The sequence below is a fragment of the Fistularia commersonii genome, chromosome 8 (genome assembly GCF_037954325.1).
Source record: "Fistularia commersonii isolate RoL2024-O1a breed Wild chromosome 8, RoL_Fcom_v1.0, whole genome shotgun sequence".
NCBI classification, from domain to species: Eukaryota; Metazoa; Chordata; class Actinopteri; order Syngnathiformes; family Fistulariidae; genus Fistularia; species Fistularia commersonii.
In genome coordinates, this window is record NC_141291.1 from 18,266,909 (window position 1) to 18,283,690 (window position 16,782).

At 39.9% G+C, this 16,782-nt stretch overlaps 2 protein-coding genes across 4 annotated transcripts in view; both read right to left on the reverse strand.

Moving 5' to 3' along the window:
* Positions 1–16,782, reverse strand: part of abca4a (ATP-binding cassette, sub-family A (ABC1), member 4a) — a 55,061-nt gene that overhangs the window by 2,791 nt on the left and 35,488 nt on the right. For 2 of the 3 annotated variants that reach the window (XM_086151487.1, XM_086151486.1), the window contains exons 26-44: positions 15,567–15,772; positions 14,992–15,046; positions 14,750–14,830; positions 14,139–14,314; positions 12,047–12,171; positions 11,845–11,943; positions 11,467–11,656; positions 4,657–4,751; positions 4,337–4,369; positions 4,073–4,178; positions 3,879–3,953; positions 2,720–2,889; positions 2,161–2,338; positions 1,924–2,039; positions 1,354–1,501; positions 1,145–1,268; positions 765–894; positions 235–355; positions 47–109 (exon numbers count right to left, since the gene is read on the reverse strand). In XM_086151487.1, the coding sequence (XP_086007613.1) occupies positions 47–109; positions 235–355; positions 765–894; positions 1,145–1,268; positions 1,354–1,501; positions 1,924–2,039; positions 2,161–2,338; positions 2,720–2,889; positions 3,879–3,953; positions 4,073–4,178; positions 4,337–4,369; positions 4,657–4,751; positions 11,467–11,656; positions 11,845–11,943; positions 12,047–12,171; positions 14,139–14,314; positions 14,750–14,830; positions 14,992–15,046; positions 15,567–15,772 (2,291 nt within the window). The remainder of the gene's footprint in view (positions 1–46; positions 110–234; positions 356–764; positions 895–1,144; positions 1,269–1,353; positions 1,502–1,923; positions 2,040–2,160; positions 2,339–2,719; positions 2,890–3,878; positions 3,954–4,072; positions 4,179–4,336; positions 4,370–4,656; positions 4,752–11,466; positions 11,657–11,844; positions 11,944–12,046; positions 12,172–14,138; positions 14,315–14,749; positions 14,831–14,991; positions 15,047–15,566; positions 15,773–16,782) is intronic. The other variant, XM_086151488.1, reaches the window with a different exon arrangement.
* On the reverse strand, positions 8,801–10,769 carry LOC147232162 (outer dynein arm-docking complex subunit 2-like). The gene has a single exon (XM_086151608.1). The coding sequence runs from the start codon at positions 10,767–10,769 to the stop codon at positions 8,823–8,825; it is 1,947 nt and encodes a 648-aa protein (XP_086007734.1). The 3' UTR covers positions 8,801–8,822.

The following is a 16,782-nucleotide window of genomic DNA, read 5'->3' on the forward strand; positions in this document are numbered from 1 at the left end:
TACAATTACCACAGCTGTGTTAATTGTTGGTTTCAAAATCGCACACCTCTCCAGGTGAGACACCAATACATATCCGGTCCACGGCAGGAATCAGTGTTCCTCTGTATGTCTATCGAGGAAAATGTTTAAACAAAATATATGTATGTTTAATAAGCAAGCAAAGGGGCAAAATGAACTGCATCTTGATTTTTTTCTTACTAAGATGACCACTTTTCAAAAAGAAAAATAACTCACTTTGGAGAGGTCTCGTATACATAAAATGTCATCCGTTTTTCCACTTTTGTAGATTTGCTCCCGTTCCTCAGCTACATCCACATCCTCTTCCAAAACAGTTGGTTTTGGACAATCTGGTATCCTGTCAAATACCAACAATACCAACCCTGTCAACCTTCAATCAATGTCAATGCTGCACAGTTTATGAAGATTTGATTACAATTACAATCTACCACAAGGGAAAATTCCAAATATGTAATATATATTTAAGGGCTTAAACCATTTCAAATAGTAAAGCTCTGTTGCTGCAGTTTCCTGCAAACACATAAAAAGCTAAAATGTGAAGAAAACAGCTGTTTCATGAGGGAAATACACACATCTTAAAGTGAATTTCAATGAAAAACGTGTATGTTGTGAAAACTATCGTTAGAACGTTAATCCGAATAATAGTAATAATTCTGGGAGCCCTACTAAGTCTCATTGAGTACCTCAATAATATATAGGAGAGGATTACTGGATCTATTTTTCTACTGACGCTGGGCTAAATTTACCAGTGATCCATGAAGATTCGATACTGAAAGTGGATGTTAAGGATGAAATAGATGAATCCCTCAACAGCCATGCAGAATAGATTCTTCCCAATAAAGTCCCAGTCATAAGGGTCTGGACTGTAATCTTCTCCTGAGGAAATGCAAAAAGGTGGTGACTTTTCAAAGCATTTGAAACACTTGTTTACAAGCCTACAACTTTGCACAGTTTAACTTAAATATCGGTTCAGGACGTGAAGAATAATAAATGAATAAAAGATTTCAGGGTAATTTTCATTCTAATTCAGAGTGATGGTGCTAAGGCTGACAGATGGAAGTACCGTATATGTCGCTATAAGCATTTGCTGAGTGTACTATGAGGGGAAAAGATGCTGAGAAATTACCAAAGCGAGCATAAACATCAGTCACAGCTTGGTTCATGGCCATGTCTATGAGGCCTCTCCCCAGGCAGTAATGGGGGAAGATCAGCAGCATGGTCTTCAGAAGCTGGTTGAACTTGTACAGAGTCTGGAGAAGTGGCCAGACACACACAAATGAGGGACAGATGAACAATACATTGACGAATACATGTAAACAAAGCCATTCCTCTTACTGTGGTGCTCTCGAAGAGGTCCAGGATGAAGGTGATTGCACTGCTGTTGATGCCGATGAAGAGGTTGATACATGACAAAGACACATAGGCTGTGCTTGGGACACTAAAAACGTAGGACATTGGGTACATCATGGGCGTGACCGACCAACTGACAGAGAAAGAAAGATAAGATCACAATAAGTATTAGGTCAAGAATGCCAAAGAGATACTGCAAGAATTGAGACATGGAAGCAGAGGTCCTTCAGCTATAACAAATGTACTAAATATTAGAATCAGAATCAGAGAAACTTTATTTGTCCCTGAGGGGTTATTAGAGGGCACAAGGGAATGGCAGAGCGACCTTGAGTAGATAAACAACATCCGTAAATATATAAAATAAAAATAAATATATTGAAAAATTGAAGATAAAAATAAAGTGAAAATGAAGTGCAAAATAAAGTGAAAAATAGTGAAGAGGTATAATGATTCAATTCAACAACTCAAGTAAGAGTCAATTTTATACCTCAGCATTTCATCCACTGGATATTTACATTTTCTTTTTTTCCTTTTCATACTTTTATAGATACCTACCCGTAAAGCATGAGGAGAGCAATTAGAGGTTGAAGGTTGGTTGGGGAGGTGTAGCACTCTTTATCGAAGAAAATGAAAATGTGCACTACCATCAATGCACTGATGGAGTAATTCACCTGTACAAAGAAGACAACACGTAAATATCAGCACTTGTGGCACGATTACAAAATCAGTGTGAGAAAGGCATTATTTGGGTTTCTTTAACATAGTTGAGCGTGGATTAAAGGGTCACTGCACCATGTCCCAGAGAAAGTTGGCCACCCAGTAGATCAGTGGGCTCACACCACTGACAAACTGGAGGTGTTTGGCCTGGGTCACCCTCTCCTGGATGAGATAGAGGACAAAGCTGGCCGGGACAAAAGACATGGCAAAGATGACGCAGATGGCCACTACTGCATCTACAGATGTGTTCAAGCTGGGGAGAAGAGAGGAGTATGTTTTAATATATCAAGGTGACAGGAAGAACTCTTTAATTCAGAACTTACTATTGGACGGTCTGTTTAAATATCCACTAGATACACCCTACATAACTGTTATGTTTTGCTGATGAGCTGAGCACAATAAAATTCTCTCTAAGGACTTCGCATGGGCCGATTTGATCAAAAGACAACGGAAAAGAAATGTACACACATACTCACGCCCCCACAAACACATTACAGTGTGTATGTATGTATGTTCTGTATGCATGGATATAGATATGCACAGTGCATATTTGTTACAACCCAGTATTTGTTGTAAATTTTAAATGTTTTCAGGTCTTGAAGAGCAACTGAATAGCGGCTGTTAGTTCACTTACACAGTAACTTCGGATAGTTGTTCCTTGGTGAGGTTGAGAGGATGGTTGACGACAGTAATTCCATATTCAGCCAAGTTTGCTCCTTTGGGCAGGTTTGCGCGGAGGATTGCATTATTTGCCACATTCATGAAAGACACAATGGCATGCCAGCCCTTATTATTGAACCACACCTATTCAGAAAAAGACAAGATTGTATTTTGACTGCGGTTGATGTTCAATGACATAAACTAGCATTGCTTGCAAATGAAAGTACTATAATATAATGGTAACAAATATAAAAATAGACAGTCACTGTAAAACAACTTGGACTCATCCTGGTAATGGATGAAATACAAATGTTCTTTATGTTTTCAGGTTTTTCGGTCTAATTGTTGTTTTATGCAATTTGATATACAAATCATTGAAACAAAGTCAGAAATTATCAGAGTCCTAAAGCCTGCTATCTAGAAAGTGACTATTTATTGAAAATGGAACTTTACCACGTCGGGTAACGCCCACCAAAATGGTACTTGCCCAAGCGATACTTGTGGTGGGCTCAGTGGCATCGCTGACAACGGGAGAGGACATATACCAATATATGTGTGTGTGTGTGTGTGTGTTATTTATTTATTTATTAATGACCAATGAATTTGTTATTATAATAATGTACAGATTAATTGAAAATTTAAAACAGAATCAATTCCGCTTTAAAGAGGCTCAAAAACACTTACTTTGGAGTTGTAATTTTTTCTTTTTTTTGGTATTGATGTTCTAGTCTATCTTTTGCAGTAGTCAAACATCACTATTTCTTAATGAAGGCGTGCTCTCGCTGCTAAGAGCTGGATTTTCTTGCAAAGGTAAGTACCACAGCAGAATACTGGCTCTTTGGTTTTGGTTCAAAAAATAATACTTTAATTGTCTGCTTTTTAGTTTGTGTAAAAATGATAACTTATTGTCCACACTTAAGGATATTGTCTTTGCAAAAGACAGGGCAGTATCCAGGACAGATTCAGTATTAACGATTATTGGGGTTCTACAGGTCTCAAAAGCAGGGACATATTAAAACGCTTAAACAAAGATCAGCTCACACAGCAATTCTTTTTGTTTTTTTATCTGCAAAATGACTTTAACTAACGTGCTTGTTACAATTATCTGAGTCGTAAGACATAATAGAACTTGCCTTGACATTGTTTTCTGTCTCCATGTACCTGAGGAATGTACCAATGTCCTTCAGAATTTGTTTGGAGTATTTGCCCTGTAATCCATGTTAAAAAGTCTGTTACACAAGAAATCTGCACCTCACAAATATCAAATAAAAACTATGAAAATGTGTTCTCACACAAATGAAATCAGAGCACATTTAGTTTTAAATACCCCTGTAACATTTAGCAGCCGTCCAAGTTGAGATGACACATCCTGGATAGTTTTTGGCTGCAGTTGTAAAACAGGAAGTTTCCCTCCTACTGATATACCACCATACCTGTGCAGCATAGTGAAAATTATTCAGAATTTTCTGCAAAAACGTCATTGTTTACTGCTTCTGTAAAAGTTGCACTACACAACTACAACCACCGGATGGGGGACTGAACCAACATACATGGTGCTCACATCTAAATCTTGTCTGACATTGGATGTTACCTTTGTTCGTTCACCCAGTATTTGCTCTTCAAGCTGAAAAAGGATCATATATTCTCATATCAGAAAACAGTAGTTTTTCGGCTTATTGTTCAAATATAGAATATAGTTATGACACTGTGGTGTTTTTGTCATATAGGCTCAGCTCTACTTTTTTGCACTACATGCAAAAGTGTAGACCTGTCACAGATCTAAATTTCTATGTACAGGAATGACATATCTTACAAATTACAAAGTACAAAAACAATGAGTTACAGACCTAAAAAGACTCAAATTTGTAATTGCCGTCACAGAAAATGGTCGGTTGGTACAGCGATTAATACCTGGTTCTGATGAGAATCGGGTAGGTTTTCACCAGGTAGTCTGAGATGTTTCTGCCTGTTAGATCCATAAGAACATCTCCTGTCGACTGGATTCTCTGATGAAAAGATGGCATACAAAGACGTTTTCATTTTAGCAACGGACACGAGGAATTTCCTCTGCACAGCTGCTTATAAGCAGGATACATGGGAAATATGTTAAATGCATTTTACTATACATGCTGGGTCTGTTCATTTTGCAAGTTAATGTCATAAACATAGATGTGACGTTTTAATCAGCAGATACAGTGGGGCAAAAAAGTATTTAGTCAGCCACCAATTGTGCAAGTTCTCCCACTTAAAGATGTAATTTTCATCATAGGTATGCTTCAACTATGAGAGACAGGATTGGGGGAAAGAATCCAGGAAATCACATTGGAGGATTTTTAAGTAATTAATAGGTAAATTCCTTTGTAAAATAAGTATTTGGTCACCTACAAACAAGCAAGATTTCTGGCTCTCACAGACCTGTAACTTCTTCTCTAAGAGGCACCTCTGTCCTCCACATGTTACCTGTATTAATGGCACCTGTTTGAACTGGTTATCAGAATAAAAGACACCTGTCCACAACCTCAAACAGTCACACTCAAAAGTCCACTATGGCCAAGACCAAAGAGCTGTCAAAGGACACCAGAAACAAAATTGTAGACCCGCACCAGGCTGGGAAGAAAAAATCCCAGAACCACACAGGAGACCAAGTAAATGACCTGCAGAGAGCTGAGACCAAAGTAACAAAGTCTACCATCAGAAACGCACTGCACCGCCAGGGACTCAAATCCTGCAGTGCCAGACGTGTCCCCCCTGCTTAAGCTAGTACATGTCCAAGCCCATCTTATGTTTGCTGGAGACCATTTGGATGATCCAGAGGAGGATTGGGAGAATGTCCTATGGTCAGATGAAACCAAAATAGAACTTTTTCATACGGCCTCAACTTGTCGTGTTTGGAGGAGAAAGAATGCTGAGTTGCATCCAAATAACACCATACCTACTGTGAAGCATGGCGGTGGAAACATCATGCTTTGGGGCAGTTTTCTGCAAAGGGACCAGGACGACCGATCCGTGGAAAGGAAAGAGTGAACACGGCCCTGTATCGTGAGATTTTGAGTGAAAATCTCCTTCTGTCATCAAGAGCATTGAAGATGAAACACGGCTGGGTCTTTCAGCCTGACAATGATCCCAAACAAACCGGCCGGGCAACGAAGGAGTGGCTTCATAAGAAGCATTTCAAGGTACTGGAGTGGCCTAGTCAGTCTCCAAATCTCAACCCCATAGAAAAACTTTGGAGAGAGTTAAAAGTCCAAAGATATGCATGGAGGAATGGGCCAAAATACCAGCAAGTGTGTGAAAACCTTCTGAAGACTTACAGAAATCAATTGATCTGTCATTGCCAACAAAGGGTAAAAAACAAAGTATTTAGATTAACTTTTTTTATTGACCACTTGTTTTCCACTATAATTTGCAAATAAATTCTTTCAAAATCAGACAATGGTCATGACAGTGATTTCTGGATATTTTTTCCTCATTACATCTCTGATAGCAATGATAAATCCTGACAAGCCCATCTAGAATTTAGAGATGCAAAGTCATTGTGAATTTGTGTTGATAGGCTTTATATTACTATCTGCAAACTGCTAGCAGATAGCAGTTTGCTGCTATCGGTACATATTTCATGTACCGCATTGGACATGAAATATGATTTTAGAAATGGTCGAAAAACCAGCCTGAAGACAAAGTAATACATGAATGAATAAATACAATGATAAAAACAGTACGACAATACATTTATTTATATCAAAATAAATGTTCTGGATCAAAGGCTTTGCAAAATATAAAAAGCATTGCTATGTAATTGCTTGTTATAACTGACACAATTTGGTACCAAATTGTGTAAACTATCAAAACTGAACATTTGTATGATTTCTAATGACAGCACAGCTGCATCTGAGTATAGCAGCATCATGCACTTATACTATTTATGTTGTTTCTTGAGTCTTTCTAATGTGATGTAAAGTTGAAATGATAGAGTCTAATCAAACCCTGTATATTCTTATTTTATAACTTGTTTTTTTTTTTTTTCATATTTCATCAGTCTAGATTTCTTCTTGTCATGTGTTTAGTATCAAATAAAGTGTGACAGAAAAACATTGCAATAAGGATTTAAAACAATAAACCATAATATGACCACCAATTAATACTGTGTCTGTACCACGTTTGTCTCGAGCCCCAATTTGTCAAGACATACATTGTAGTAGACCCGGGAAGGTGAGCTTCGGTATCCGGCACAAAGTTATTAGCAGCGGATCCTTCAAGAGTGGTAAGTTGTAGTTCCCTGTAGTTCCATGGAGGTTGGTAGCAGTTTAGGTAAGCAAAGGAACACCTACGTGAATGACAGGACCAATTCTTTCACAATAGACCATTGTTCGAAGCATCACATTGTATTCAGTGGCTGCCTGTCTTCCTATTGTGCATCCTGGTATCTTTTCCTTCCCAGGTATGAGCCACACACAGACAGCCAATCATCCATGTTAAAGAAAGCTTGATCTATCATTTTCACCATCCACTGCTTCACAGTATAGTTTTGACGCTCACATGCCGATAGTAAATTATTATGGTGGTGAACGACGGTCAACATGGGCATACTGGTGGTTTGCAGCCAAGCAGTCGCACACACCCACCAAAGTTTGATGCGCTTTGTGTTCTGGCAATCCCATCAAAACCAGCATTAACTGATTTGAGAAACAGAATGACCTATGCTGGTTCATCTGTTTTCCTTCCACAGATTACACGTTCACAAAATACAGAGATCAAGACAGACCGGTCAGATTCTGGCTTTTATCAAAATCAGTCATCTCCTTATGCCCGTCCATATTTCATCTTCCGAAACATTAACTGTGAGGACAAAACATTCTCTCACTGCCTCATCTTATCTTCCTACTAACAGGCCCTGTTGTTACCAGAAAATAGATGGTAATCAATTCACTGTTATGGTTTCACATCTGACCTGTGTAGATAGGCTTTATTACATGGAATCTATCATCACAGAGGGGACTGTTTTTCTATGTTGATCCGTGCCTATGTGGCATCACGCAATACAGCACAACGGTTGCATGTTGGTGTTTTTGATGGCAGTGTTTGAATTTGTGTTGATGGATGTGCTACGTTAAAGCTAAATTAATGGTTTTGTAAATCTAATTCAAATTCCCTCCAGATAAACATCACATTCAAGAGATTTGAGAGGGGTTCAATGAACATGTCTTTTCTATGTTCACTTAGAATCTTAGTGAAGCTTTAACACTGTACTTCTGTAAAAAAATATTTTCACCCTGCCTTGTCTTGTTCATGGATAATGTGTTTCATTTTGGTCAGGGATGTGTTTTGGTACTATAAAAAATATTCAGGTCAGCAAAGGGTGACACACCATATTGGTGACACACCATATAGTGCAGATTGTAAAAAAATGCATATGGTAAAGCTGTGACTGTCCTGAAGAGTTTAGGAAAAGGCAGGCAAGATAGAAACTTGCCTATCAGAGCAATTGGTTATCAATTTCTAGAGAGAACCCTTGAAAATTGTCCAACCAAACAAGTGATGGGTTGCACAAAAAAAAGAATAAAACTATATCACAGAGAATATTCATGCTAGTGAAAAGCATGAATCAATAAAAAAAATTCCAAGGGTGAAATATCATGAAAAACAATGCGCAAATTGAGGATTGACTAATCTTCTCAATAGCACACTACTTATCCAGTCTTTGTGATCAAATACACAATATATTGCTGCAGGGTGACAGGTACATGTTTCCAAGTAAAGCATCTCTACGGAGGATGAATCTGTCCATGCTTACTTTTACTGCAATATTTTGGTCATAAAAAGCAAGGAAAAAGTTTTTAGTGAAGCATGATTTTCATTTAATATAATGATGCATGATTTTTATTTAATAGAAACTTTATTCATATCCTGCCGTTTGTGTCATGTAAAAATGCAGGAGATGGCTATGCATAATTTGATGCACTTACAGAATTAGGAATAATATGACCTAAAAAAGAAAACCCATAAAAAATCACAAACCACACATTGGAAGACAAGTGCAACACTGAAGGACGTGCAAGTACAAGTTGAACTTCAAATAATCAGCTCTTCTTATTAGCCAAGGCAAGTAAACGTATGTTCCGCACACAGCCAGCAGCTAATTCCTGGAGTATTTCATTATCAGAGCCCATTAGGTGGATCAAGGGCTCAACCACTCCTCTTTTATGCATGGTAATGCAGTTGTTTGGGTCTTTGGACAGCAGGTACAGGGCCATTGCTGCACTCTGATGTACTGCTGTGTCATTCGACTTCAGGTAATTCACCAAGGGAGCCACGACGCCAGCCTCTCCAAAGGTTGTCCTGTTATTTCCGTACATGCAGCAGATGCCGATGGCTTGAGCTAGGTAGCACCAGATCCTGTCATCATTAATGTTAGTCAGTTTGGCTAGCAATGGGACAACCCCATAGGAAGTGAGGATTGCCAGATTCTCCTCATCTTTTGCAATTTTGGCAATGACAGCGCAAATGCTGGCCAACAAATCAATGTTTGATGAATTCAACAAATCAACAATTAGTCCCAGTCCATCAACAATGGAACGAACCATTTTACCTGCATCTTTTGCGTTATCAATGCATGGACAAAGAGCCCATGCAGCGCTGGTTTGAACATCTGCTTTAGGTATTTTCAACAAGGACCACACCAGTCGGACTCCATCAAGGTGGTCAAGGATCGCCATGTTTACTGTATCCGTGGCACAGGCTCCGACTGCTTTGGTGACATTCACCAGGAGAGCATGGTTCGAGCTGGTGAGCATACTGACTAATGGCTTGATGGCTCCGCGGAGTGTAGCTTTGTTGGCAGGTATCTGGCCAAATTCTCCAAGGGCTCCCACAACATTGACAAGCACTTCTTCAGGCTGACCGGTAAGAAGGCCAATTAATGTCTCCAGTGTCTTGTACCTCTGAAACATAGCCACATTCTCAATGGTGATGGAACACTTCCAAATAGCTCCAGTTGCGGCAGCCAAAAGCTGCTTGTTGTGTGCCTTTTTCAGCAGTGAAACCAGTGGCTGTAGGCCATTGTATTCACGCACGAGACTACGTGTCTTCTGATCAACGGCGCACTTAAAGATTGCATTGGCACAATGCATTTGCAGTTCGTCATTATCACTGTTGAGATTTTTCACAAAATGTTTGATCATGCCCTCATTTTGAATAACAATCCTTTGACTTTCCTCCGAAGCACACTCCTCCAGCGTACCAACTACAGGGATGAGCATGTTCTCATGCCGGGACTTGAGCAGCTGCCCCAGCAGAGGAATGCCTCCAGCTTTATGAATGGCTTCCTTGTTCTTGGTACTCTTGCTACAGCTCCAAAGTGCTAAGGCACCACAGCGAGCTACCTCTACATCCTCCTCATGCTTTGAATTAACATTCTCTACATTGAGGTGACAGTCCAGCAGCTTCACCAATTTTGTTATACCTCCATATAGCCTGACAGTTCTCCATGCTCTTCGGAAGCGGGCCACGTTGGCGATGGTAGCGGCTGCCAAAGCTTTTAGATCTTTGACCGGAGAGTCCAGTATCTTAATGAGACTCTTCAAGCCTCCCATGTCGTCGATTGCCCAACTAATTCGTACGTTGTGGCTTATCTCTCTCAAGATCTTCAAAGACCCAATTTTGCATCTGATGTCATCTGTTTCCAGCAGGTTAATGAGGACTTCAAGGCCGCCTACTTCCAGAATGGCCCGCTGGCATGTCTCCTGCATCAAATTAAAGTCCATCATGATGCACAGAGTGAGTACATTGGCCGTCTGGTTGCCTCCCTTGAGATATTTGACCACTTTCTTGAGCTCTAAGTATTCTGAGGGCAAGTCTGTTTTGCTCTCCTGACGGTGCTGTGGGTGCTCTACTGCCTCACTTTCTGATGAGCTCTCACTGTGAAGGTGTGCCGGTGTGGCTTCCGCCCCCTTGGCTTCTGATAACATTTTTTGAGAAGACAACTGTTCCGAATCCTCCGGAGAGTCCCTCGGCTTTTTGTGCTGCATTTTAAAAAGTGGTCAATATACAGTGTGTTAAGTAAATGTCTGTACAGTTAAATAAGCTGAATCCGTGGAATCAACAGGGCCAAAAGAGAAAGCCCTATACATAGCTCCTGTTATAGTGTGAGAATTCTGATGTAACATAGTACTGTGATGCAATTTCATAGACGGTTCCAGAGACTTCACATGCCATGACATCACAGAAATCAGTCCCAGCTGTCAAAATCCATCAGCACCAATAAACTAGCTGATAACAGTTCATCACAAGCCGCAACCAGCCAGGCAGAATGCTCTCACAGCTCAAAAATCAGCCGACATCACAGACAGCGTGATTCCCATGATTTACTTCATAGCGTCCCATTTTGCCCATCTTCATACAGTAGCTCCCGACAGACAGAGTGACACGGATAACTTGATTTTAAGTTGCCCCTCACCATTCATAATAGTATGATTGTAAATTGGTTGTGGTACTGCAAAGCCTCCCCTTCCATACCCTCCCAAACAACACTAGCCCAACCAATCTGAAATTATACCTTAATGCTTTCACCGTGTGGATGACTTTCCATGACTATTCTTAACCTTTGTGATTGAGAACCTGATTCTGATTTTCGGTAAAATGCAAAACAAACATATGCTTTTATAGATATATGACTAATGAGAGTGATATGGATAGAGAAAGTCCTACTTTTAAGCATTCACCTACCTGTGGGGGTGGCAGGCCTCCAGCTCCCTCAGGGCATGTCGGCAGCATAGTGAGTTTCTTGGTGGTACTGCACTGACAGTCTGGCGACGGTCTAAACGAGTTCCAATCTGATCCGGCCAACATATCTATCACTGCAGGGTTAACCAGTGGCATCTCCCATTCTGTGGTGATGTTATTACATGGGAACTCTCTAATAATAAAGTTAAGGGACAAGAGTAGGCTGTGAATCAGTTATAGATTCCATATATCAGATTTATGTGGCTTCTATTCGCAAAGTTGGAAAATTATTTTACAATTAACTTTAACATAATTTAATTTTATCTGCCTTTACTTAAAGAGTACGGTATAAAAATATAGGTGACATATAAGGGTACTCACTCCAGCGGTTCATCCACCATGCAGCGAGTTCCAAAGCCCGGCTTGTCCAGCAACACCTCAGCAAAGTATCTCATTTTAGAATCCAGTGGACGTTCATTACTGCAATTTGAAAAGTATATAATTAAAAAAAAAAAAAAAAAACAATATTCAGCTTTTCATTACTTAGATAAGTTGGAGATATTTTGAATTGTACTGTGCTCACCCAAAGAAAGTGTACTGTCTCCCATACATCCAGGGACTGAGAGTCAGACTTGGATACTCTCCAAATGGTGGGACAATCAGAGTGAATGTCAGTGCCAGGAAAACAAAACTGGCTGGCAAAACAATCTATCAGGGAGACAGCAACGGTTTAAAAACACTTGGTATCTCACGCACAGTGAACACCGTGTAATCACCATCACTAACAACTCTCCACTTTGAATATTAGGTGCACTGTGGTACACATTGATTCCATCCATCTGTTCATATGTTCAATACAGAATTTTAGTTAAAGCTGACAGAACTGCCCAGAAGGAGGTGGGAGTGGAAACTTTTAGTCTGGAAGTATATTTGCTGCTGACACACACCCTGGTTGGGACCCGTTGCACCCAAGAATGGTAGTAACATCACATGGGAGAAGAAGAGGTGTCACCATCCATGTCATTTGATCACAAATCAAAATCTCAAACCCAAGAATCTCTATGCAAATGTGAATTTCACAGAAAGAGGGGCACAATTAAAGATTTGACGTATTCAATTGTTGTATCCATTTTATGGGGGAAAAAAACATAATCAGCCTCTTTCATAACAGGCAATTGTATAAATCTAAAAATCCCTGTCTGCTATACCGACGTGGAGGGGTTGGTTATTGTCATTTACAAACATCAGACCATGTATCAATCGCTCTCTTGCATTTGCGACAATGCTCGAATCATTCCTGTATGTGACATCAGCTGGTTTCCTCATTTTCATTTTCCAATGACAATTATGAAACCTCGCTAGGAACAGCTACTGGTATACATAATTTGACAGGTTAAATTATGACACCAGATATAATGGTGTTCTGCAGCTACATCACATACAACATTAGGGATTTGGTCTTTTTTTAACCACCTTCCCCTGAAACAAGTGCAAAAAAAGACCATCCTCGTGTTTTTTCTTAGTTCCAAACTGAATTTTTTTGCAAGACAACTACAATGTCCATCAACCCTATTGCATACTGTGAAAGGGGAATCTGTGATATACATGGGGGGTTGGATAGGTCTGTGATATTAGTCACTGGGCACTGCATCAGTCAAGCACTGTGTATCCATGTGCCTGGTAAAGCACATGTGGGTCATAACTGTCCATTTGGTCAGTTCATTACATGAAAATAAAAACAGAATCTCAATTTGTTTCGTTTTCACTGATCTATGTGAATCCTGCCGGGATCCTAGACCCATTTACTGACTTTCCTGAAACTCATTTTTAGACCCCAAATCCATTCTAATATTTAATATTTTAGCTTTTTGAGGACTATTGCGCATATACTTTTTGTATCGATCTGATGTAGTTCCCAATCACACTTATATCACAGCTCACTGTGAGATGGATCGTTAGCCGGACTGTCGAGTCATCACAGTGGCATCACAGAGATGTATCTTGTGTTCAAGACCGCTTTTACCAGCAATTAAAATAAAAAGGTTAAAATTGCAAATATTTATCTTAAATAAAGCAAATATTTAACTCCACTAGTGACACCACTAACCACCCACTGATTGCAATAAAGGGGGGCTATGTCAGCAATGGCACAGAAAATGTTAAACTGTATTATATTTTTGACTTTCAATTGTGGCCTGAAATCATACCTGTATCTAATCTTACTGCTGCTATAAAAAAATAACAGAATACTCAAACAGCAACAGCATATGTCAAAAAGAGCAGAAAATTATTTTAGAAAACTGGGCATTTTGACAGAATTCTCTGGAAATTTTACATGGACCTTGTTCCGGATATTTTAAAGTAGTGCATTTAAAGTAACCTGTAACCATTTCATCAAAGATCGACAGGTAATCAGGATGATCTGTGTTATAATTGTTTTACTTCCGTAATAAGATACATCTCTTCTGCTCATATTTATAAGAAATGTATATTGAATTACACAAGTCAATCATTAAAAATCCAAATAAATTACAAATAATTCATCAAAATCTCACTATAAACTGGGAAATCTTGTATCAGGTGTATGCTGTGTAAGTATGGGGTTAGGGGTTGCAAAATAAATCTACTGAATGCAATAGACCTGATTGTCACACATCTACGTGCAGGTGGGTCACCTGGGCGAGGAAATCTTTGCAGGAACGAGTTGTGTGATGCCACCGTTTGATGAGCAGGGCAAAGAACTGTTTGAAGGTGAGACACAGGCCTCTGATCTGGTAGGATCCTCTTCCCGCTCCCCATTCCGGGGCCGCGTAACTGTCCTGGCCGTTTGCGTGCAAAGCTCCATCTGAGTCTGGTAAACAGAGCTCAAGTCAGTTGGCACACTAACATATGTAAAATCAATCTTGGATAAGAAAGCCCAGCAAGAAGCAGCAGGAGCAGTTTTTAAGTGCGCTTTGTACAGCTAGTCACCCAAAAGAGCTACGGTGGGTGTTTACCAGCTTAGCTATGTGAGCTTCCAGGTGTTTTCACTGGGGGCTGAAGTTGAATTTCTTTGCAGAAGCTTTGCAGAAATACAATTGCTTCATGCTGACTGCTCAGTTTCTTTAATATATAAGTGAATGCACGGTAGGATTGTCAGCATTCTTAATTTACATAATTATTTTTTCCGCAACAACAGCATAGTTGTAGGAAAAAGGCCTGTAAAAAGGCCTGTATATGAATATGTGAATTACAAATTTAGACAGTTCTATGCGGTAGCAACTGTAGCAAGCAGAGCCGCCGTCACCTTTTGGTGGTTCCATATCAATTGCCACCCTGTTCAATCGGCAAAGACTAGCACGAGAAATCTGCCGCAATGATTCCTTGTCTGGGAGGGATAAACAGCCACGTTAAAAGGATGTAAATCGCCTTGTGAAAATTAGATGGGCAGGTGAGAAAAAAAAAAACATGACACAAAGAGGAATCAGCCAAAAACGGAAAAAGAAGGGATCGAGCTGAATCAATTGTGCTGTGTACATTTTCTTTTACCTTTCGCACATTTTGTCTTAGTTGCATATCCATCAGCAGTCACTTTGAGGAATATCTACAAGAAAATACAAGATTGATTGTCTGTCTGAAGAAAGAAGAATAAGAATAAGAATAACTTTATCTATCCCGAAGGAAATTGCTGTGCCAGAGTTTCAAGTAAAACATAACAATAATAAATAATAGTAGGAAGGACAGAAAATAAGAAATACAAATAAAACAATAAAGTGTCAAAGTCAAGGCTATAAAGTGTTTTAAGGTCTTCAAAAGTACAAAGATTTGAAGATTCCCATCGGCTGAAGGAAGAGGAAAAAAAAAAAAAAAAAAAAAAAAAAGAAACAGTTTAATCAAAAACAAAAGGTTACTGCTCACGGTGTATATGCTTTAATAACAATCAAACATACATTCAGAAGCTTCTTGTTTTCAGTCTGATTTTCCAACCATTGGACTGATGTAAACTTGTAAAGATTATATCCGTTTTTTTTTTTGTTTTTTCACTTTTCTTGACACATCTTTCTATTATATTGGAATTACACAAAACGGCTTTAGAAGTCCATTTTGCAGTTGTGTCCACCCACCTCTTCCAGTGACGTGTCAGAGACACCAAAGCTGCTAAGCCCGATGTCCACGAGCGTTTCCTCCAGCTCTCTGAAGAGACTGGCGTAGGCTCTGGGCTGAAAGTTACGGTTGGGCAGCAAATAGGTCACTTCTTGACCAATAGCTTCGATAAGACGAGCCTGGGGTACGTGATGATGGACAAGGGCCGTGATTCTCTCCATATCACCTGGCGATACAAAATAGCGGTATAATAAGCGTCTCTGTGCATTTCCAGTTCAACTATTTAGTGGCTGACTTTATTTCTCGCATCTCTTATTGTTTAGAAATTGGTAAAGCGCCGAGGAATGCATGCAGTGCTAAGAAACCCATGTATGATTTCCTAAACTATTACGCGTGCAAAAGCAGAAATGTGAAGCTGAAGCTGTGGGATTTATACATTTTATTTTTTTGTCCCACTGCTTATCTGGAGCAGCCTCAAAGTGGCAACAGATTTAGCAGGCTGACCCAGGCATCCACCAAGCCCTTCCTGGGGGAACACTGAACGTATCGCATGGCCAAAGAGAGTATCTAATCCCTTCTGCTTGTTCCGGGTCAATGATGGAGCTGTCTCCCAGGTAAACATACCTGCAATACCTTGAAGGCATCATGTAGGCATCCGCACTAGATGACTGACCACGTGACTCATTTTGAGGTGAAGGACAGGTAGTTCTATTCCCAGCTCCTTGCGGAGATCTATGCTCGTCAATCAACCTCTAATTCTAAATCCCGAATAAAACTGAAGTCATCTAAACTCATTTCAGGCATGCGCGTCCATGAACGTCTACTTTTGGTTGGGACCCAAATGTTATGACCATAAGTTAAAGACTGAACATAAAAGAAGTGGCAAACTAGGGGGGCAGTGGCTCAGTTGGATGATTCAGGTGTTCCTCCAATCAGGAGGTTGGTGGTTCAATCCACAACAGCTCTGTCTGCATAAGTAAGTGAACTCCAAGTTGTTCCCCAGGTTAGTGCCTTGTATGGGAGCACTAACGCTCTCAGCGTGTGAATGGGAGGATGCAATGTAGTGTAAAGCTCTTTGGAACCGCAACGTGTGAAAGCGCTCTGTGAGTGGAGATAATTTTCTGACAACTTCATACTCTGACTAAGCTCTTTCTTCACCATCGGAGACTCTCTGCTTCCCGATCATCCTGACGGAGATCAAAAAGAGGGAAAGCGATCCAGATCTCCCCATTTTGG

Excerpts from the sequence above, each read along its gene's own strand:
- LOC147232162 (XM_086151608.1), bottom strand. The coding sequence starts at position 10,769 with ATGCAGCACAAAAAGCCGAGGGACTCTCCGGAGGATTCGGAACAGTTG.